At 34.1% G+C, this 25,254-nt stretch overlaps 1 protein-coding gene across 1 annotated transcript in view; it reads right to left on the bottom strand.

The window, feature by feature from the left end:
- Positions 1-25,254, bottom strand: part of LOC109544355 (cAMP-specific 3',5'-cyclic phosphodiesterase) — a 796,409-nt gene that overhangs the window by 762,851 nt on the left and 8,304 nt on the right. Inside the window, exon 2 of the mRNA XM_019914478.2 lies at positions 21,453-21,712. Coding sequence (XP_019770037.1) covers positions 21,453-21,541 — 89 coding nt within the window. The 5' untranslated portion in view covers positions 21,542-21,712. The remainder of the gene's footprint in view (positions 1-21,452; positions 21,713-25,254) is intronic.

The raw sequence follows: 25,254 nt of genomic DNA, 5'->3' as shown, positions 1-25,254 counted from the left end.
TAGCCACTTAAAGTTCTTATTTGATTAGTTTAAATTTGTGGACACCCTGTATAAAATGGTAAGTTTATTATCATTGGGATATAAAACATGATTTCTTGTTGTAGTTCACTACAAATTACGCTTACATAACTTAAATAATTCTACAGTATTTGACACATGAAAATAATATTACCTTCAGATTTAGATATTATAAATCTTATTAAAACAAACACTTATTTTGCTCAGAGAATCCAAAAATGCAATAATATATAGGGTATTTTATTTCAAAAAACACACCTTTGATACTTTTAGGTCTTTTGGGACACTCCGTACATTACAAAAATATTTTTTAAATGTGCACCCGATAGGCGTCTGTGGATTCATCAAATAATACTTTGCAAAACACAAACGGGCTAGCCGCAAACGTCAGTGCCGTATAGCGTGAATAACCCTGTATGGAATTGTTTAATTGCATCAAAGTTAGAAATACATATCCACCAGCTAAATCCGACAGGTAAAAAATTTTACGATTTTTAACCAGTAAGCCCTTGGACATCTGGGAGGAAATTTAGAATCACTCTGTACCGTTTTAAGGCATGTTTAGATAAAAACTGAAGCTGCGAGGATAAACTGAACGTTCCATAATCAAATCTAAAGTAGTTTGGAGAAATGCAAACGTATCCAATTGTAAAAGATACAATAAAAGCCAGCTATATATATTATCAAAAGTTTTCGCCAAAAAAACGGAATTTTTGTAATTATAGATGGTTTATAGATTGATGAATATTCAGTAATAAAGTACAAAAGTGGTTTGTTGGTTGCAAAAATTATTATCGCTTCTCAGGACGGAGTGAAACTGTCCAACATGACAATTAACGACCGCTTTAAAACAATAAACTCACTAAAATTCTGCCGGCCATTGATTATGTTATAATGTTTAACTTCAGCTATTGATTATGTTAAACGTTATGTTCAATTTTTCAGTTTTAGTTATTATTTATTGGCTTATAGCAAAATTCCGAAAACGGTAATACACAAATCAGCTTGAGGCAAATTGCGATTCATATGGCTTGCCTTCACCTGTATAATTTCCATTAACACAACACAGAACACCAATCAATTCAACTACACAATTACAGGATAATATAAGACATAAATGCAATCACGGGGGGTAGTTAGCTCACCTAGGTATGTCTAACACCAGGTCAGTTTTCGATGCTGGTCTGAAAGATAGATAAAAGTTAATAATACTACTAATAATTAGGTACTCACAGCAATTTTCTACGCGTTTGTGAATATAAATTGTTACTCAAAACCCAGAAGATTAAAAATCGACCAAACTGGCTCTTAATAAGTTGTTATCATTTTTTTAAATTGCGCTTTAGTTGTGTCTTATCATTTTTGTCCCCAATCTCGAACTGATGGTGGCCAAAGATGGTGGTAGACTATTAACGATATTTTCGTAGTCAGAGTACATTTTATGTGATAAACCATCGTTCAAGAAAACGGAAAATAATTAAAAGAAAAATATGTCGGATCAGCTTTGCGGTCTTGAGGTTCACTAGAGAATCGATTGGAAAATTACGATTGATTGCAGCTCAACTTCGGAGAATGAATTTATAATTGATTTAAGAGATTTTCGATGGATTTTTAATAGTTTTACTTGGAGCGAATTTGAAATGCTTGTTCACTTCATCGCCATATTTATTCGTCTTCTTATCGCATTTAATTCTACAACCAATAACCTTAAACTCGGCTGATATCAAATATTGGTGGCTGCCCACAACACGCCACACCCACAGATAATAAATAATAAATTAATTTCTAACACAAGCCAATCTCATTTATTCCAGTCCAGGTATTATTTATTTTACAAATGGTTTGACTAATTGTTGCCAATCTGCGAGACTGAATCAAACAATTACACACGAACAGAGCTATTTTCTACCAAAATTTCGAAAGCATTATGACCCGCATTTTGTAGCGAGATAAACCAACCAATTTATCGATTTTCATAGACTATCGAAGAAGGTATTGTCAGGAAATTTCTGACTATATTTGAAGAAATAAAAAGGCGCTCTATAATCGTGCAAAATGAAATCTGACCGAGTATCTCAAAATTTGCCAGTTAATAATCTTAAGACAAATGTAAACAATTGATCAAGAATGTCGCACTATTCATAATTATTAAATGGAAGTTGAAGATTGTATTCTTGCGTAGGGTGGGGATTTTCCTTCGACCATCAATCAATGTTCAAGCAATTACTATTTTCCTCTCGATTCAATTTCGTTTGTCGGGATACATTGACAAAATTGAAATATAAAAAAAAACTTCCTGGAGATTTTGTTCTTGATATACCTACATGAAATGCGTGCAAACCGTGTTGTCGCAAACTAATTCAAACCATTCATGTGTTTTCTAGTACATCTAGAATATTTTCTTCACGTTCACAACCAATCCCTCAATGTATCTCCGAAACTACTCTTTCAAGTGGAAACATCTTTATTTCACCAGCACGCCATAAAACTGTTTGATTGATAGGAACTCTTTACGTGAAACCCGAGGTCGATATTCCTCTACTGCGAAAAACAGGACTGCCTTTACGTAAACTATAAACATCATAAGTCTATATTCATTTTGAATAAATTTATAAGGCATTTCGAATATCTCATAAAGTTTTTAGGACGTATTGGGTGCCAACTGTCATTTGGAACCACATTACAGTTACCACAGTTAACTTGATTAGCTGTTTGCTTCGATTTGTGGTACAAATAATGATTGTATCTCGGTATAAAATGAAGATCGGTAGTGCACAATAAGTTTATTTTTCGTTTTGACTACCTAGATATTTAAAATGAGCCGCCCTTCTTGACAACTCATACGCGATATAAAGCTTTAAAATTCAACCATAATATTTAAAGCTTGTTTTATTCATATACAATATCCGCATATATAACATATAAGTTTGGCTCAATAATAAATAGGCTTCGTTTCAATCATATACAGGGTGATTCAAAATGGACGTCAATCCTCTGTAAGTGTTGTCCGGTAGGGATTTAGCTGTACAGAAAAAATTGTACAAAAATAATTTTTATTAAAAACTGAGAAAGTTGCAGAAAACTATATCAGAAAAACGGCAATGTTTTCAGGGTTGCATGAATGGATGGTTTCTTTGAAAGTGTACTTCACTTTAATTAGATTAATGCCAGATATCGAGGGCAATTCTCAATCGGGTCACTTTGAATGTAACATTGTACATTGAATTCCGTCGTAAGTCAACTATAAAGTTTCAGATTTAGCACAAACTATATATTTTCGAAAGTCTATCCAACAAGAAGAATTTTATTACTTAAAGATGAAACACTTGCTTTTTGCGAAAACCCTGTAAAACTCAAAAACAATTTTGATGCAAGAGGTCCATTGATGCATAAATATGTTTCTGTTCAACTGACAGCATGCCAAAAGTCAGAAATGTGGCACTGTTTCAGTCCACAGCCTCTAGAAACTTTAGTAAGCGCACTTGCTTTCTGCGAAACCAGGTACTGACACGAAAATAATTGCACCCAACAAGACTAAAAAATGTATCCACTTTCAAAGTTAAAGAAAATTTAACACACTCGTTTGCTCAGCACAAACCGTAAACATGGGAGTTAAAAATTATAAGATATTCAAAGTACTAATTCCGCTTAGTGATAACGAGTAAGCTGAATTAGCTTAAGTCGATTTGTTTTGGAGCAATATTGTTAATATTAAACGCATTTTTTGGGTACAATGTCTAGTTTTGCAGAAATATTCGTCTCTATGCCGTTGTATTAATAAATGGAAATTGTTATTTTCATAGTTAAATAATTTAAGATCAATCTAGGAAGCAATTTTCAAACAATAACATCACACGTCATCCAACTTATATCCTCACTATGAAGCCAAAACATGATTACAGAATAAAGTCCAGTTGAGAATCCAAAATTAATATTGAAGCACTTTTAATAGACGTAAATCGGGTTCTAATACCCTGATATTGATACACATGCACAAAAATTCCCGCTTTCAAATGCAGAAAAATGTATAGTTGTATTGGAGTTTGCAGTATATGACAAACAATCACCAATGCTTCTATGGTAATGTAATTACTATTGAAATTAAAGACTTTTCAAAGGTCATCAGCAAACCTGTCATGTTAAAAGCGGACTTACTTTAACAAAGATTTAGGGTCAGAGTTTCAGGCATAAATTAAGAAAGGGTCAAGAACAGCAGTAAAATCCTGACCCTATTTGCAGACCTTTGGCTTTCAAGCTGCAATTACGAAGGAATTTGTCTGGCGTAACTTCGGTTACGTGTCGGTTGAGCTTTATTGGTGTATTCAACATTTCGGCCTTCGAGATAATCCATCATGCATGCTGATGCACTTTACCAGGTATTAGTCAAATAATTTCACTTAATAAAGTTACAAAATTTAAGTTGACTACCACACTATCGATCACTACATTATGATGGTTATTCGTAACCGAGTCAAACATACAGATTTTGTGTTTTTGATATACAAATGCATATGATTTTATTTTATGCCCAAGCATACCGACAATTATTCGAATGGTGCCATATATCACTCACTCTCTTTATTGTCTCCCTTATTATTCAGTTTTGAATGGATGGCGCCTCTTTCACGTTTTTTAGAACGCCTATAATTGGAAACAGGTTAATTTATTCTTTAATTAATTTTTTAACCATCAACTTCGTCTCGACCAACCTTACAGTGTGATACAAGAGTTTGGAAAAATGGAAAAAAAAATATTCGTCAATCTCCCGTTCCGACCAGCATGAAGTTTATACACTTAAGTTTATACACTTAAGTGCCTAATAATCACCGATCTATTTTTGAATATGGCATCGCTTTCATATGTTTCGTTTCTCTTAATTTGACAGAAATTTCGTTTTTCCTGATCAAATCCTTTATATTTTATGCAACTTTCCTATTTTGCTAGGCATTCTGAATAGTTCTGATCGGCTTCATTTCGTATAGCTATTTATTCAATAATGCTCTGATTCCATAAGGATTCTATAATGCCCTGATGGTCGAAATAGCCCGAGGGTCTTTGACCCGAGTAACAGGTTCCGGCCTGATGGCCATTATGATCTCCGTAACGCCTAACGCCTGTGGTGCATACAATGCTTCTTGTTTCACGTACTGGTATTACGTATCAATTACTGATAGTTATTAGCACTAGGAAAAGTTATAGGCACCTGCACTTGTATGAAATAATTAAACTATTTGTGACTTCTACCTGAAGCGACTTTAATGTTCCTGACAACTGGCAGAAATAAATCGCGAAAATGGATAAATACCGCTAAATAAAAGAGAAAAATTACATGTTATTAAAAACTGAGAAATTTGCAAAAAAAGCTATTTTAGTAAAACAGCAACAAATTTTTCAAGGTAATCTGCCTAATTAACATTACGTAAATACATGTTGCTTCGTAATTATTTAAAACTCCGGAAACCATGGATAAATAGAGAAAGTGACAGTAAGATAGACAAGGATATACGGTAAATTCAACAGGAATCGTTGAATGACGGAACCTACTTCGAAACTCATAACCTTGAATTATTAATTTGTTCACAAATAACAAAAACATACATTTTAGTGTGTAACTCCAAACAAGCGCCTGTGTAATCATCTTATTAAGCACTCTTTTCGAGCAGCTTCTGGAATTCGGTTAGCTAACTCCTGCTCAATTTATGCCCATGTTCAGTGATCCCTTGGTTTAATGTGATCTTACATACGTGGTAGGAATGTAGCCGGTATTTATTTGGTGCATGGGAAAGTGTCAGTTGTTGTGCGATGTTCTGAATGCCCCTGAAAGGATCTTCTGTAATTAGGGCCAATACTTCTTTCTCTGTGTCTGGAACCCCGAAATCAATTGTCGTCCACTATCTTCCTGGAACCATTCTCCTCCCCCTTTGTGGGCGTGAGTTCTTTCAGCTTCTGCTATGTTACTGTAGCATTTTCCCTGAACTAATCGCATATCCGCAAATTGGTGAAAAAAAATTCTATGTAAGTCACAGTTTGACAAATATTTTTATTATTGGCAAGGGCTATCCACCTGTAACTATCTGTTAAGGGGAAAAACATCATTGCCACTTTCACTTTTCATCAAAAAATTGTAAAAAATAACTTTTTTAACTTCAAAAATTTTCGGAATTTGAAGCGAACATCGAAATTTTTCCTTTTGAATGCTTAATTATTCCAATATGCTTCCAATTAAATATTGAACAGTTTCAACCTAATGCATAGTAACAAAGTTGAAAGTTGATTTTCAACTGTTAATATCTTCTAGAAACTATGGAAAACAAAATAAAATTTTTCTCGTGCCTTCCAAGTGAGCCCCAATTACCATTTAAAAGAAATGGCGCCAATTTTGAATCACCCTGTGAATTGCCATTTCCTAATTCCATCCATAAAAATTGTAAATTTATTTAGAAAACAAAATTTTGTTAACAGGTATTGTTTTATTTCAGTTGTGTTGTGTTGTTGTGGTATAAACTAGAAAAACGTCATCGTCGGGGATTGAAAAGCGGGCGTTATTTTAATGTTTTGTCATAGCGTAAGTCAACTTAGTATAGCACTTAAAATACTTACTGTAGAAGTGTCTTAGAAGGATAAATAAAAATCACTGATTTAATGCGAACACAGGTTGCGCAAACCATTTATCACATTTTCTAGTGAATCAATAGGATTCGATTTTGAAAGCGATAGAAATGCTCTCGATCCTAAAAACACTTTAAAGAAAGGTGTAATCAAACTAAAATACAATGAAAAAATCGTTGAAAATTATCGAACATTTTGTAGTTAATGAATAGAATTCGATTGTGAAAGCGATAGCAATGCTTTCGGTTAAAAAAAATTAAATAAAGTTGTAATTAAATAAAAAATAATGCAAAAATTGTTCAAATTAACCCTGATGGGATACATTTTATTGCGCAAAGTTTATTTATCTACAGTGTGTCGCACTTAAGATGGAAACACCTATGTATTTTCTTAATTTTTAGAAGCAGGGTTTTCAGTTTCGGTACAGAGGTAGAACGTCATGAGCTTAGTTGGTTAGGAAACACAAAACCCAGCTTTGCGAATAGAGGCAATTCGCTCGCTAGATTTTGCGATGCAATAGAGACATCGGAAAAAGTTGTTCAGAATGTTATTTGAACGGTAAATACCGAGTTTCAAGTCAAAAGTCAAGTTTGGGAGTTTTTTTTTAAGTTTAGCGCAGTCGGAAGCTTTCACCAAAGCAACGAAAAATTCAACAATACATGATTTATGCAACAAAATAATAAAAGGTACAAAAAAATTCAAGTAAAAAACCAGTATTATCAAATGCGTATCTACTTCAACTAGTCCACCTACAAGCCTGGTTCACTTTTCAATGCGTTTGCGATTGTTATTGCCAACTCTCATAAGTTCAGCTACATTTGTTCCACGGCAGCTTTGTCTTATTCTTTCACATAATTCTTCGCGAGTTTCAAGCTTTACTTTGTAAACCTTATTCCTGATAGTACCCCATAAATAGAAATATATTGGAGTATGATCAGAAGAGCGAGGGGCCACTGTTCAAAAGGGCTATTTCTGCCAATTCATCTTAATGGAAAGTGTCGATTTAGCCAATCCCGGACCAACCGGGAGTTATGAATGCACCCTGTTGTTGGAAAACAATTCTTGTCGCACGTTGATAGGCAGATCCTCGACAATATCCCATTACTCATTATTTAAAAAAATAAGCAATCGCTCAGCATTTAAGGTAGTGTAGAAGAAAAACAGACCAATTATTCTGCTACCTAAAATTCCGCACCACACATCAGATTTTCGTGAATATTGGCTTTTGCAGTTAATAACCGAATGAGGATTTTCTGTAGACCAGTAACTGCAGTCTAGAGAAGATACAATCCAATTGGCAGTGAAGTTAGCACCATCCAAACCTAATTTTTCTTTAAAAAGTTCTATCATTTAAAAAACGTTCTTGGGTCAAAAAGCAATATTCTCAGCGTGTCCATTTATCATCTTCTCTAAACATGAACAGAAACTTGGGTTTGAACGGCTTCATTTTATGACGAATCAGGCTTCTTCCAATTTTGTGTTTCCTTACATTTAGTTCAACAGTCCACAGACGTAAGTTAAATTCAGGATTGGCAAGAACTGAAGCTGTGATGGAATCATCATTATGTCGCTTCTCCGGAATTATGGCACTATTACAAAAAAATGTTCATTTCTGCAGTGGAACAACGACATAATGTTAGAACGTTTGGTTTTCGCTATAAGGCTCAAGCGTCATTGACCATGCGTCCAGATGAACAGTGACCTAACAGTTAGTAGCGTCTGAGCTAGCAAATTTTGGTTCAACAAGGATGTAAGTGCTGTTGTAGTATATTTTGATAGTATATACAGAATCATCTTCTGCATGTATTTATACGCAATGGAAACGTTACAAATATACTCTATTACTCAGAAATTCCTCATACGTGGGCATACACAGAATGAGAGCGACACCATCCATAGTATTATCGAGAAATATATGAAGAGAGCCAAAAAAATCAGAGCCCATACACGTGTGACCAATTAGTGATCATAATAAGGAATTTTAAAAAAATGAAAATTCTTTTGTCGTGAAAGAAATGAGTTATGACGACTTTATATGTTTAAAATCGATGTGTAATGAAATTGGTTTTAATTCCCAGAAAAATCTAGAGGTTGGTTAGATTAAGATGTTAGTTATAAAAGTCGTAAAATTTGTGAAAGGAAGCGATGTATACTTCTACAAATCTAGTTACAAACAGACTACTTGGGTACAAGTCAGGAGTCGAACCATTGGAACACGACGCTCTTCTGGAGTGAAGAGTTTAAATAGCATCATCAGAAAACCTGCCTACATTTCAAAAATCCCACTAAGTAAAAACAAGAAAACAAATTTACAAACTTTGTTAACAACTAACATTATTCCAAAATATTATGAACCGTGTTTTAGTGGCTTGTTTTGAATTTTTGCTTTGGTAATGTTATTAATAAATATTTCTTATTCAACTTAATTTTTCTGTTGTCATTTGATAAAGTTGACTAACTAAAATGAAGTATTCATCTAACAATTTCAATAATTAATCTTGTCACAACTATCATTATAGCCGCCTTTCCCAAGGAAACAATGACGCAAATGCCACTTCTTGGTCCTTTAAGGCCTACACATATTCAAATGTTTTAAAAATTATAAAATACGTAGCAGCATCTAAAACAGCAACAAAAAAGCATCGATTATATCCAAATTGTTCCTTGAGTCTCAGTGTAAGTTTCATTATTATAATTTTCTTAATTTGCGATTTCTAAAAAATCATCAATTTGCACTTGCATCACTGTTCTTCCGGAGAAACGATATGTTCGATTCCGATGAGCGTGATGCGAACTATTCAACACACTTGCAGTTTGAGTGGAACGCAAATTTACCCTTTCTGCGGTTTATGTCTAATAGGATTTCTCTGTGGATGTCTAATGTTGAATTCTTCGATAACTTGTCTACTACTTCGATTTCTATCACCAAATAATCTAATTATTTCTATTTTCTCCCTTAAACTGAGATGCTCAAGATGCATTTTGTCAGCGCACTGACGCAATTAATGCCAATTTGACAATAATTTGAAGCGGCTAATTTGTTTTCAATGCCTCTCTAGTCAATACTGATATAAAATTTCGGATCTTGCGTAAAAAGTTAAAAAAATGTCAAAATTTGGCATTTGACTTCTTTACCTTGAATGGTAAAGATCGATAACATTATGAACAACGTTTTCTAGCAGCCTTTTCCGATATATCTAACGCATTGCAAGATATAAGGAATTTAACCTATTCGCAAGTCGTAGTAGTTTTTATCTCAAAGTAGAAATGGGTACTATAAACAATTAAGCTCATAACAATCTACCTCTGTACAGAAACTGAATACCCTGCTTCTAAAAACAATTAAAATTGTTGTTGCGGTGTTACCATCTTAAGTGCGATATCTATACTATATATTAATTTTTTCGCGGCCCGCAGATATTTTTCATTTGTTTTCGGGACTGGTAAAAATATTTATCCTGCCAGCAGATTCACGTATCTTATTTACGCACGGCAAGTTACGAGCTAATTTAAAGTTTTAAAACCAAACAGAACGATTTATGTTCCGGTATTTAAATCAACAATTCTATTTTTGCATTGATCTGATTCTCGAGATGACGGTAAAATTTAGTTTTCGCTTATGCCCACACTTAACTGCAATGAGATGAAGCAGGCAATGGATTCTAGTAGGTCGGGGCGAGCTCTCTCATTCAATTATTACATTTAAAGATTTTTACAAGCATATAAATATTAATCTACTAAAAAGAGCTATGAATAAAAATTTCGAAACAGTCATTAACATTTATAAAATAAATAATTGATGTCCTTTTCTCAAGTACTTGATTACACAACAAATGCGCAAAATTTGAGACGCTCATAAATACGTTTATTTTGTGCAAATGCATTTATGATTGTTTATAGAACCTTAAAATGACAATATTCTCTAAAAATAGTGATACTTTCTACAGGCTGTTCGATAAATATGTTAAAATATTTTAACAGCGTGTTCTTCTAGTCATTTTGGAGGGTGTTTTCCTGAGAATTTTTTAAATTTGAGGTTCTATTGTTGTGATATTTAAGTTTCCGAAATGGCGGAAAATATCAGTTTTGCTGTTTCAATTTTCGTATACATTTTAAGCTAATTGAGTGCCATTTTATGGTAATGCTTTGTGGTTCAGTTTACTTTTATACAGGGTAGAAAAATTATATTGTTCAGAACTTTTTTGAATGCGTTTAAACTTTTATCAAGGTAATTTGTTTATTTACTGCAAGTTATTTCCCAACTTTTAATCTCTTATTGTTTTTTGCTACCCACTTTTTGTAGGCCACTACTTTGCCAACGAAGCGATTTTTTTTGCGGTTCTCAAAAAGTTAAATAAGCAGAGGAGACAGTTAATTATCGCTTAGTTTTCATGCTCAAAAATGTTTCAGCGGCTGCTGACATATTCTATTTTTATAATGGAACCGCAGATCTGACTCTCCAACTACGACAACAAATCTGTTATATGCACGATGGAACCCCTGCTCATTTTTCCAGGCCGTGGGATTGGGAGAGGTCAAGAAGCTTCTATAAACTGGCCTCCTAGATCTCCCGATTTAAACGCGCTGGATGTTTACTTCTAGGGCGATTTAAAAACTACGGTGTTCTCAACAGAAGTGAATACAATCGAAGAACTTCAGGAACGAATATTAAAAATTTCCAACGAAATAAGAACTTCAGTGCAAACTTTACGGTCTGTAAATTTTAATTTCATAAAAGACTACGATTATGCCAAGAATGTCAAGATGACCACTTTCAACAGCTGCTAAGTTAACACTAGAATGGTTATTTAAATTAATTTTTGCTGGTTAATATCGTTTCGCATATTGTTAGCATGTTATTATTTAAGTTTATATTTGTAAACCAGAACCAAAATACACAATTTCGAAAAATAATTTAGGTTGTTAGCAATTAACTAATAATGCGTATCAAAATTGTTTTAATTCTTATGAAAAATTACTACAAAATTTCAAAATTATAAAAACGTTATGAGATTAAAAGAAAATAAGTTAATTACTTAAACATTCTGAGGACGGCAACGAAAATTATTTAATTTTTGTTGCGGGAAAACTAGTGGCCTTCGGAAAAAACAGTAACAGATAAAAAGTTGGTAAATAACTTGTAGTAATTAGAAAAATTGTGTTGATAAAAGTAAACAGCAAAAAAATGTGAACAAAAGGAAAGTAGGAGTACCACATTTCTACCCTGTATAAAAGTAAAATGAACCACAAAATACAATCATAAAATGGCACTCAATTAGCTTATAATGTATACCAAAATTCAAGTTTCTATGTTTAAGTGTTTTATAGAAAAACTACAAAAATTTAATTAACTGTTAATGTTAGTGGTACTCGTGATCCCTAATCGAGGTTGCTTTTTTAACTGAATTTTATAGTATGTCGCATTCTAAATGCGTTCGTTTACTCCGAATTAGACTTCAAAGGATTGGACTGGAGAGTGCACAGAAAAACTCGTCATTTTGGAAATCAAATATCTCAACAATTAGACGTCAAATTAAAAAAGTTCTGAGAAAGACCCCCTCTGAAATGACTGGAAGAACATGCTGTTACACTATTTTAACATATTTACGGAACACGCTGTATAATGGCAAATACCTCCCTTCCGTATTTTAGCACAAAATTATCTATTACTGTTGTTCATAAAAAGACGGTTTTTTATGTTATTTAGATCAGTTCATCGTTCAGTTTTCGAGTTAATTTTATTATAGCTCTACATTTTTGACTTTGACTAAAGTGCGCGATTTTCTAGTAGTTAGAACTTTACGAAAAATAATGCTAAGTTAACCATAAATAAGAGCATCAAGGTAACTTCAACAGTGATACGCCATGCATATCAAATTTAAATGCATTCAATGTCTAGTAAGCAAGTAGGGACTGATGGCTAGCCATAATAACCGGTAAATACTTGGGGTAACCATTAGGACACTACAACAATAAAATCCAACAATCACATTTACGCATGAAACCTAGCGGTGGTTTAAACGTTAGTTCTTAGTACTCTAATCACCAACTAACTAGAATTACTCCAATGCTTCTAATTTATTGTCCTGCGGCAATATCAGAATGTAATTAATCGGAACAACTAATCTTAATAAATTCCACAAAATTCTGAACAATCACAAGAAATGTTTGTATTCCAACCCCTATCTCTGTGAGAGGATTACTTTCCAAATAGAAGGTTGCTGCCCTTTTATCAGGGAGAATAAAGTTCGGTCTGATGAAAGTTTCCTCTCACGATTCCAGTTGCGTCAAGTTTTAAATGGGAAGACATTTTGCCGTTAATATTTGATTTGGGAAGTTTCAAATTCATTTCGGTTAATGTAAGGCTCGGATGTGGACTCACATGCTTAATTGCCGTGAGTGTAGGTCGTAATGTTGACATCCGAAATAGTCCGTCACCATGTTAGGATTATTTTTTCCAAATCATTTAATATGTAAGCTATTTTTCTGTAACAGACAAACTTAAAACGTTGGCTTTTCAAGCCAGCCTCAAGGTAATACTGACACAAATTTGGTCTCTAGTACGAAATTTACGAACACTATCTACTAATAATAGGGATTAACTTTTAGAAGCTTTCTTTAAATATAGGTAAATTTGGGGGGGGGTTAGTACCTAGGGGGATTCAAATGGTTTTTATCGTTAAAACCCGTTGTTCCGCCAATAAAATATTGTGTTATGGTTCAAAACTTTCAGTAGAACATAATCAAAAGTTTAGACTAGAAACTTCTTCCTTTTTAACTTTTTTATATGTTTTTCCATCCTTAATTTAACCCCTGGAATATAAATATGGCCTAACGCTTTCGACTCTTAAGTAATCATCAGAGCCTTCGTCAAGTTATAAGCAAACCCCAAGAGTGCAGAACAACGCATAACACACAACGGCAGCGCGGTTAGAAAACCCAAAAAACACATGGCGAAAAACGGACCTACATGAAACGGCTCACACCAAAGTTATACAATTTAGTTCACAATTAAAGGCAACCGTTAAACATAGAGTTCAAATGAACATTAAAATCTTAAAAAATCCTCAAAAGTACAAACAGTTTGAAAAATTGAAAACGATCAAAATAAAAAATCCTATCTTTAAGTTGGAATTATTTTCCGATACTAATATGTGTGCAATCTTTAGCCCTTCAGCCTGATCCAAAACATGACTAAGACCACTTTCACGGCAGCTGTATGGATTTATAAGGCTTTCGCACAAAATGTTAAGGCTTTTCCTCATTCTTATAGGCACTTATATGTCTATATCTAGAAATCATAACGACGATTTATCGTAAGGTAGACTGAATGGACATTGGCAGTGCTGTTTAATGGTTTACTGGGTATTAATCAACTTGAAAAGCTAACTTTGCTGTACTTTGTAAATGGTGGATCATTTAAATCAGTTCGATATTTTATTTCGCAATACACTCTATTTAAATTCCATTAAAAATATCACGTTTACAAATTTACATTGCTGTAGTCATGTCTAGTATACCATACATTTCAGAACGTAGGACGCAACAAATTGGAGCTTTGAATTAAGGGATTATTTCAAATTGGCAGTATGCTTTATAAGAAAAGCATGATTTGCTAGCAAAAACTACCGAGACATCGATGGCATCTGATCGAAAAATTGACTGCCTTTTATAGTTAGCGCTACAATGGGAAACGTTAACGTCAACGTTCTACACAGCAGAGCACAAGACATAACCACTACTCGATTTAATAATAGCACTGTGTCACTTTAGAAAACTTTGTATTTTTTCAAAAATTGTTAAAGCTTAGGATAAGGAATTATCTCTCTCTATGTATGTTAATCGAAATACTTTGATATCAACTGTATCTAAAAAACTATAGTGTGATGATACTCAATTAAAATAACACAAATATGTTTTAATGATGTGAAGATTCGAATTGAGTAAGCAATGTTGATGACGAGGTTTTTAGACGCATTTTGATGAGACAAATTTTCGTCTAAAATGCGAATACAAACCCTGACAAAATATCGGATTCTGCGTTTGTTTCAATTTGAATAAATCATTTTCGACAAAATTTTATACTCACACCTGATAATGATATAAACGGCTCAACAAAATATACGTCACATCGCTGCGCGCTATTTGATTTCTATTTGAAGTGTTATCAAGTCGAATTATTTTTCTATCAGTGCATGTTTTTGCAAAGAATTAGTGCTGTAGATAAAATATTCACAGAATGACAAATAAAACAATGAAAAAAGTCTGAAAAATGGAAGTTTCGATTGAGTAAAAAAGATAAACAATTAAATTTTTCCCTATCCTTTTTGTTTGCACGCTGATCTCGAAAAATCAATTGTTTGGTCTTGTAGTGATAACATTTTTCCTCGTGGGCCAATTTTCAAATTCTGCAGCGGCTGGTGAAGCTAAAATACTCCATGAAAGAAGATGTAAGTATGATCGACTCTTGAGCTGAAGTTGAGTTGACTACTTAAGACAAAAATTTGAACCGTAGGGTTGCGTTAAGTCCTTAATTCTGAACACTAAAGTGTTCTATGCTTGCATGAGTTAGGATTGATTTGTGGAGGAACCAAATTACAAGTGCATGTTCTCGAAATATAGTGAGCCCCTTGCTCACCTCAAAATGCACGTAACCAAGCAGAAGATTTTTCAACGTCCGAAAATTCAGAGAAAGGGATATTTTTCCACTTCCTAGTGAACAAATAATTTTTGCAGTAAAAAAATGTTTTAATTTAAAATTAAACTTGTTGGTTAGTGAATGAGGTATCGTAGAATTCCCGCTTAAATAGTAATGCGATAATTACTGGTTATAAATCGGGCAGTGGTTATTAGATTGTCTACGAACAGAGCGAGTCTGGACTTCATTTCAAACCACATATCGAATTTTCACATATAAAAAATTTAAATGTTTGTGTCGTTCTTGGCAAGTGCAAGTCCCTATAACCCCTAAATGGGAATGACCCCAATTTTAGATCACCCTGTATGGTTCACTAATCGGTACTTTTTGAATTGAATTGAATGTCGGTATTATCAAAGTAATTTCAAAAAAACATTTTGAGTTAGCAAGTTTTGTAAATAATATTATTCAATATGCAGGCTAAAATTTAGCCCATACAACACAAAACATCTAAAATTCTGAACGAGTAGATTCTACAAATGTACAACAGTCCATTGTAATAATGGCACTTCAAAGCAGTCCACAGTAAGGCCCAGTATCCGTTAAACTCTAAAAATAATTAACTTTTACGGCACTTTCATTCAAACCCAGCAGATTTTTTAATTTTGAATATCAGCCGCACCAAGTTAGCAATTTTTAAACCCGCTGCGTTTTACTTAATGGCACAATAAAGCCTTCTTTCATAACTTTTCGAAATAAAGTAGCCACTATCCTTGTTGCCAGCAGAGTCTTATCATAATTCTAATTTTACGGTGTGGTAATAATACCCAAGCAATTTCCATGCAAATGGAGATCTTTCCCTTTTTCTCGCCATTTTAGCCGAGCAGTGGCCTGGATAATTCGGGCAACTAGGGCCAGGATCTCCTGTGAAACCCAAGCACTGTTCTGTGACGAAACGTAATCCTTTGAATCATTTGATTACATGAAATATGTAAAAAACGGACGTAATCAAGTGAACCAGGCCCTCATTCCGGCGATAGTCGGATTTTTCGATGCGCAAATTTATCAGTACAGTATTGAGGATGCAATTATGTCTGGTTTTGTGAGGTGATTTAGTAGTTAAAATCATACTGAGGCTCAATTCCCCTTTAATTTTATATTACTTAACTAAATATTACTTAACATTTCTACGGTTTCGGTTTATGTTGATATACAAAGGACTTGCGGGTTCAAAATACAAAAAATAAAAAAGAAAACAAAGTAATGTTTGGTATAGAGGCGCTCTCCTTTTTATAAAATTTATATAAATTTTATTTTATTATTATGGTTGGGAAGATATTTTTTGTTCAGTTTTTGTATCTGATTAAGAAGTATCGTCTGAATTTCGGCGCGACTCTCCCGCACCTTAATATTTCGTCCTTTCACCCAGCCTTAAAATTTATTTTCTTCTCTTCCTTTGCCTTTTTGGCTACTGCTGATTTTAGTATTTTCATTTTCGAAAACGATCGTCTTCTATTGGTCTTGATGTTAAAATAGCGGAGTCTTGCTTCAAACTGAAGATAGTTACAGAGATCTTATCTCACGTTTCTGTGATTTCCGATGTTGATTGAAGGTCAAGTTTAGAAAAACGTTGAGTTGTGCTATCATCAGAAACTGCGAGGTTTAGTTACCTGGATGTGCCAGGAATTGATGAACCTAATTGCGGCATCAGAGGTGTTCTGTTAGAATGATAAGATTATTCTATCATTATGTCACCCACCTCTGGCGACATGCTGTCCTTTGTTCGTGACTAACACACACTAGTTCGAAACACTAAGTTGGTGGGCCATGAAGATGCCTTAAATATAACCGAAACCTGGGCCTATGAAAATTAAAATTTTGTTTTCTGCCGCTATCTACTGACCGATAAATCCAAGCACTTAAGCAGGCATCTTTTACCAGCATCACGTTCACCAACAATTTACCACATCAATTAATACTAAATTAGCAAAACATCCAGTTAGTTCAAAAATTTTGATTTTTATATTGTGAAAGTGTCTTTATACACAACTCACATATTTATCTTCACGTTTAATTCAGCTGTGCTTTGTGGTGAACTATAATATTGAAAAAAATTTGGCAATTCCGGTCTTGATGAAAATCGTTTTTGTTTTTAATCAAACGATTTTATTTAAAGATGTTACCTTTCAGATTCTATATCATTGGACACGTCCCTGGCCTGGTTTATAAAAATGTTGCTTCTAAGAAGTAGGTAATGTACTGTAATGTGTCTTATTTTCGGTTGCGGTGGACGCCGATGGAGACAGAAATTTGGAATAGAGTTAGCGATTTGATTTGGAAATATTTAGATATTCAGAATGAATATATACATTTTTAAAGCAACAATTACGTAAACTATTTGTAGCTGTTTTCGGTTAGCGCCCTGCAAAATCTGCACATTTTGTGTCACAATCAGAAATAGTTCCTTAGCAAAATTGTCGTAGAAAAGGGATTTTCAAAATTCACATATACTATTTTTGAGAGTATTATCTTCGGGGAAGACAACCATTTCAGAATCGAACAGTTGATAAAACCCAAAAGCAGTAAATCATTCTTTCTATCAAAAATCTAAAGATGATAAACTTTGTATATTTCACGAATTGTAGTAAGGCAATGGGTTCTGAGGAGAACAACACAAGAGAAACATTTAATAACATATGTGATAGCGAACAAAAACTAGAGTATTGCTTAAGATGTACTTTTTAAGCAGCAGTCAAAAAATGTGGTAAGGCGGTTTAAGCCGTAAGTCACTTAGGCTTAAAACTTTCGGAACTTCACATGTCCGTGGATGAATTAGATCAAAAAGATAAAATGGTATTTTTAAATAACTGGAGATGAAATAAGTAACGGAAACCGGAAAATTCAACGGACCAAATATATATTTTAATATCGCATTTTGCCGACGTTCTTCAGGTCTTCGGTCATGTTTATAAATATTGTAAATTTGCCGAATGTTGTTATAAGTGTTCCGGTGTACATCGGGGCAATGTCTGCTCCTCTGATTTCCTCAAATGTGCGAATTGCGTTAAATCTAAACTAGACGAAGTTGACTGTAAACCCTTCAGCGTTTGATTATAGTTGTATTTTCAGAACGTTAGAGGCCTTCGAGGAAAAACATCTGAATTATTTTCATCCAGCTCTGAGTATAATTTTGTGGCATTATCGGAGACTTGGTTTGATTCTGGCATAATGAATGCTGAATTCTTCGATCCGGGGCAGGGTTTTAGTGTCTTCAGATGTGACAGAAGATTTGGGTTTTGGTTAAAGGTGATGGTATGTTGTTAACAGTTTCATCTAGAGTTTGGGTCGTTGACGCGGTTGTGAGTGTGACCTCTGTCCTTAAGTTGATTTCATGGGTCTGAAACTAGTCGCTGATCTGGGAACTTTCTATATGATACTTGTATATTTCCGCCCCTCATATCCGTAATGCTGATATTGGTGATTTATTTGGTTCCTTAATCGATTGTGAGTTTTTTCTTGGAGCACGAATATTGTTGCGGGGGGATTTGAATTGTCATCAATATTTAGGTGATGGTTCTTGTGGGGCTGGGGCTACACGAACTGGGAGGAATTTTTAATAATAAAAATTCATTGTGCTGGATTCATTGTGTGTTCGCATGTTTGATTAGATACCACCTACTTCAAAATAGGTTCGGCGCTATCAAAAAAAGTGAAACTTTCGGGGTCATTAAGAGAAAATCCCATATTTTTCGGGCCTGTAGGCCGCCCTAGTAAACATCTTCCTGATGTGTGGCAGGCACGAGTGGTTTGCACCTTCTGAGGTGTTTGACTTGAAACCTAAACCTTGCCAAATACGGCCAGGCCAGAGAGTGTCTAATGTACATTTTCAAGGGACACTATTCTGAAGATCCTTTTCACCAAGCCCTATAAACCCAAGCAGCTCTTTTGTCTCTGAAATAAACCATGTATTGCCTGTATAATAAACACGGGAACATTTTTTTACTGCTGAAAAGGTTTTGTATGATATCATGTTGATGACAACATGTGTTCGGACAGGCGTCCACCTAACACATTTCAACAAGCTAGTTTTTGATATTCTTGCGAACAATCTGTTAGGTTCTCAAGTTCTTGCGGATTTCAGTTATTATATTTTTCAATATTAGTCATTTTTTCACCTTTAGCACATGATTAATAGTTAATTGATTTTTAATATTTACTAATTCTTTGAAAAATAAAGCTTGTTCTCCGTGGACGCTGTCGATGTGAACGTAAGCGTGTATTCTGTTACTAATTTTGTTTAAAACAACCAATATCTCCACATAAGTGATTTCTAGGTTTAAAAGGTTTATATAAAATTTTGTTTAACAACAAATTCATCATGATAAATTTCTTCAGGACCATTGATATGCGAGGTCAATTATAGTATTACAAAAATCCGCAGCTCATTTTACATTTTGAAAGATATAATTTTATAATTTTATTGTTATATAACCTACCACGACTTGTGGTGGTAGAAAAATACCCAAAGAATTGCTGGGATCGGAGTTTATGGTTCTCCCATAGACGCGGAGGCTAACAAGTGCAGTGACCATAGAACAATAAACCTCATGAGTCACTTATTAAATATTTTTTTAAAATCAAACATCGGAGACTGTACAAACTCTGTCAAGAACATATATCGCCAAAACAGTTTGGTTTTATGACGGGACTTGGAACAAAAGATGCCATATTCAGTGTACAAGTGCTCTTCCAGCGTTGCAGTATTATTAATTGACGTGTATATTTGTTTTATTGATTATCAAAAGGCATTTGATAAAGTTCACCATAACAAAATGATGGAAGTTCTGCAAGATGGTGGAGAAGCAGAGCTTTCCATTAGCAAGAAAACGGTAGAATGAGTGTCAACATACACATATCTCGGCACAGTACTAAACGAACAACGGGACCATTTCCAAGAAATAAAAGCAAGAACAGCGTTCAATCAAATGTCCAAATTATTCAAGCCACATAATTGGAATTTAGAACTGAAACTTAGACTGCTCCGATGCTACATATTCTCCATCTTATTCTGCGGAGTAGAGTCTTGGAGCTTAACGAAGGCCAGAAGAAAGAGCCTGGAGGCGTTCGAGTGGTGGACATATGGAAGAATCCTCAAAATATCATGGCTGGACAAAATATCAAACACCCGAATACTCCAAAAACTAAATAAAGACAAAGGAATAATATATACAGTAAAATGTAGAAAATTGGAATGTCTGGGTTACATGATGAGAAACGAAGTCAAATACAAACTACGCGTCTTACAGGGTAAAGTGCAGGGCTAAAGAAGCGTTGGAAGAAGCCGAATATCCTGGCTGAAGAACCTGAGAACCTGGTTTAAATCATCCACCACGAGACTATTCAGAGCAGCAACAAATAAAATTATCATTGCTAGAATGATTGCCAACATTCGGTAACGGATGGACACAAGAAGCAGATGAAGATACATTTAGAGAAAAAATTGCTATACCATTTCCATAAGTTTGACTTTTTCTTTAATTATTACTAGCAGCTTTTCTATATCGATAAATTAAAGTTGAAAATCACACATTAGATCTAATATCGGAAACTATAGCGGGAGTTTCGTATTTTTTTGGAACCGAATAAGTTCATAACATAATTTAACCCGATACAGTCATAAGTTGATGATGATTTAGATAAAGGTAGTTCTGCGGCTTAAGTCAAAAATTCTCTTTTATGGAAGGAACAAGTGACCATAATAACGACTTAGCCAGTTTAGCGGATAATATAAAACATAATTTAAATATACTATTTATCAGTTTGTATTTAATACAAACCGATTTCTCCTGGGCATTCCAAGCCCCACATTAATCCCAAGCAACAATGGTAGAGAAAACGCTCTAAACTTTTAATTGGATCGTTAGTATATAACTAGTGAGTCCAAGTTAAAAATCTGACATCCGTTAGTCCATCGTTTTTGAGGTATATTAAAAATGGTGTGAAAACTTAATGCAGAATTGTTCTCACGAATCTGTTAGGGGTACCCAGTTTAGTAATGAGATGCAGCAGATGTGCCCCTGTTATATTTAAGAACCTCATACCTATTGAAAATAAATTATTGCTAACACATTTATGAGAAATTTCCGTTGAAGCGTGAATGTTTTTCGGAATCTATTTTAATGCTTACCGAACATTTGCAAGGGTGTGTCGCCTATTCCTAAGATAGCGATTGTGGTATTTTTGAAGGTCTCCGATAGATCCCTGCTCGGCTTGCATCTTCCCGTGATGAGGGGTGGTCTGAACCCCGCCCCCTGAACTGTCTGTGGTGGCAGTCAGGTTAATAGCAGCTCGGGGGGCTTGATACTTGCGACCTCCCGACGTCTTGGCACTCAAGGTCGGTGAAGGGGCATTTTTCTTTTTTTGAAAAGTCAGGTGCGACCCCAATGGCTAAAAACAACAATAAATGGGAATTCGAAAAATCCATTTCTAATTAAACTCCTTGTATTGTGTACTATTACTTATAATAGAGCGTGGTCATTGCAAAATTGTTTACTTTTTATCCGTGTTATTCATGGCGTTTACCTTCCAACGTTGAAGCTAAAAATACGTGTTTTGTAGCTCTCTAAACGAATCATATTTACTCACCGATTAGATGTTTAAGAAGCTAAAACTTAAATGATAAATACCGCCAATTGGGTAATTTAAAAGTGCAATTTAATAAAAATTGTCCGGAGCGTTTTTGATTGTTAAGTCATTGTTTAGAACTGCCGCAGATGACAAATGTGTTTAGTCAGCAATAGGAAAATTAATAAACTATTTGGTATTAATTGTACCAAATTACTGAAGGTATGACATTTTGCATTAAATCATTGTTCTCTCGTTAATGGAGTTCTGTTCTAGAAAAAATCCCAGAAAAAAATAAATTATACAGAATAGTCATAATATTATTATTAGAATAATTCGAAAAATTGCTAACGTAGATCAAGCGTAAATTTTATATATCTGTGACAAAAATATGTATTCTTTTTGGTTGAAAAATACGCATACAGACGGATCCGTTACTAGAGCATAGAGGGCCCAAAGAAAGCCTTTTGCTAGATGTATTTTCTAGCCACTTCTTTAAAATATATACAAACGAAACACTATGAAACACTCTATATAAAAAGGACTTTGTCGGTCAATTCAATTTGCTTTGTCAGAATGAATTAATAATATTTAGATATTGAACACGATGCAACATAGTGTTCATTTGTTTTAGTTGGAGTAAAATAAGATCAAAAAGAAAAAATGTTAGTAGGTGTAAATATTACTTAGTATAGTCCGTCCCAAGCCTTTTGGCATTGAGGTTATTTGAAACGACATTTTGAAATTCACTCATGCCCCAGCTTGGTTCAAAAGATTTCTTTTTATAGTCCGTAGTTACTAGCTTTTTTTTTGGCGTTTTGAAAAGATCCATAAAAATGCATCAATGGATACAAAAGCTGAATAGTTGGAGCTAAATTACGGCTTTAGAACACTTTAAAAACTAATTTAATTTTATATTGTTATTAAATTAATCATTTGTCATTAGCATTGCTACATGTAACCGTAGAAAGTTATTTTTTCTAATAGAGCAAATAACTCAAACCACCACAATTAACACCAATTACTGCACAATTGAGACAAATTAGTTACCAAGCCGATTTTTTTGCAACTTTAAACAATTTAACTGTCAGGCAATCGACTGCTCGCATAAAAAGTAAATAGTTGTTTTTTCACTAATTTGCGGAATGTAATCAATAAATTGGGAAAATAAATGACTTCAGTTTTTCTTCAGTTTCGTTATTAATTTGCCGCTTCAATTGTAGAGTAATTGGCGACTGTGTGTTATTTTCTCTATTATAAACCTACAGTTGCATTGTGACGAACGTGAAAAGGAAAAATGAAAAACTCATGGAAAACGTAAGGGCTGGTGCTGAAAATATGAAAGTTCAAAATGAACCGTAAATTGTGAAACCGCGTCACTATATTGCTTCGGCAGTTTCGGCTGCTGAAATAGAAAATAACACACATACAAATAGAAAATGAATGGATGAATTGAAATGGTAACTTAAAAATATTACAGAAACCGAAAAGACAGCAAATCAATAATAATATAATAGCAATTTGAAAGGAGCCCCGGACCCATTATCGTCTCGCTCGGTAGACAATTGGAAAAGAACGAACATTGCCGCGTCATTGTCAAAAGGCTTGCGACAGGCTCTAGATTGAAGTTAATATACTTAATAAAAAGAACAAGGAAGAAAGGGAAAGAAAAACACATCAAGTAAAACAAAAGTGCATTCATGCAAAATTAAGATTACTGAGAAATTAGTGTATTTAATGAAAATGAAATGAAGGCGCATCAAATAAAAGAGGTGAGACGTCCATTTAACTCAAGTTAGACAAGACCAGAACTAGAAGCAATGCCCTACAGAAAAAATGTATTAAATTGTTTTAATTTTATTCAACATGGATTTATTGAACTTAATATTTTCATATTCAACGTTATACCTTGTTTGGGTCATGTAAAGTAGTTGAGAAGTGATTATCTAAAGTTACGGTGGTAGGTTTGTTTTGGGCGCAATTGATGAAAAATGAACTTTCCAAAGTAATTATTAATGCGTATCAATTCACAAATTGAACTGCTATCCCACAGGCAAACAATTTAAGCGATATTGAAGTATACACGAGATTTGATCAGGTGGTCTATCGAGACCACATTAGACTTCCTCCAACTCTCATTTTCAATTGGACAACAATGTTTTTCATACACCACTACATGTAGACAAACCAGATCATGACTTTCTCATTTGTATTAAGCAAAAACCTTCTAAGTTATGAGGAGATATAGGATTTGTTAACCTTGAAGCCAAACGATATGTTACTACAATTTGCTTACTCATATCTTGCTGGCCATTTCTTACTCTAGCTTTTCATTAAATTACCAACATTAACGTGCTGGCACGGTATTGCTCCGTTTTTTCAATGAAGGATCGACTTCGGAGGAAAAGATTCAAAGTTAACAGAACTTCGGAACTGCGATCTTTCGACAACTATTATTTAAGATGCATGTTCGAAGTTCAAAAGCTCAAAGTTTCGAAAAATCTGCGGAAAACTTTTAAATGTCTCTCCACCGCTCTGATAGTGTTTGTTCCTGTACATCTGAGTTCAGTACCTAAAGTTGAGTCGCAATAATTACCACTTTCTTTCACCTTTCCACTTAGCTCTAAACATACACTGATGTATTATCTGGTGATCAATGAATAGCTTTGCTTTGCAAGAAATTACAAAAGGCAGACTACCCAAAGTTCGGAGAATCAAGAATTTCACCAGCCAGTTTAGTACTTACTGCTAATGTAATTTTAATAATCAGTAACTCAATTTAAGGCTTTACCGTCAATAATCATCGACTAACAGATCTATCTAATATATTTTTAGATAATGCCACGAAAACGTAAATTCGAACAAACAAAAACAAATTACTTATGTATTGAAATGCCGACTGTCCTAATGTACTTTCGTTAAAAAACACTACAAGAAACTAACATTTCACCCAGCCGCTCTCAATCGGCAATCGATTGACCTGGCACCTCATCATATATTTACCGGTCTAAATATTTCATTAAGTCTATGTCCCCTAAACCTAATAAAATGTAGCACAGTTTTCTCCAGCCTTTTAGTTAGAAAAGAAATGAATTTATTCATTAACTCGTTTTTAATCAGAAATAAGCATACAATAAACTAATGTATGTAAGTTCTCCACAACTGTCGGTCACTTTTTGCTGTAGCGAAATACTCATGTATCAAACAATGTTTTATTGTAATTATGTCAACAAATCGTTTTATCGCTTATCAATGATCAATATTTTATCGCGGCAAACTTGTTTGGGGATTTGGTCTTTTTATAGCAAACCCATTACGTTTGATATTTGCGTCACAAATATACATTTGTTCCCCAGTTAACGAGA

Source organism: Dendroctonus ponderosae, unplaced genomic scaffold (assembly GCF_020466585.1).
Source record: "Dendroctonus ponderosae isolate FM_Combo_2020 unplaced genomic scaffold, Dpon_F_20191213v2 Dpon_F_20191213_5, whole genome shotgun sequence".
NCBI lineage: Eukaryota > Metazoa > Arthropoda > Insecta > Coleoptera > Curculionidae > Dendroctonus > Dendroctonus ponderosae.
The sequence above is the reverse complement of the archived record's forward strand: the minus strand, read 5'-3'. Positions and strand labels throughout refer to the sequence as shown.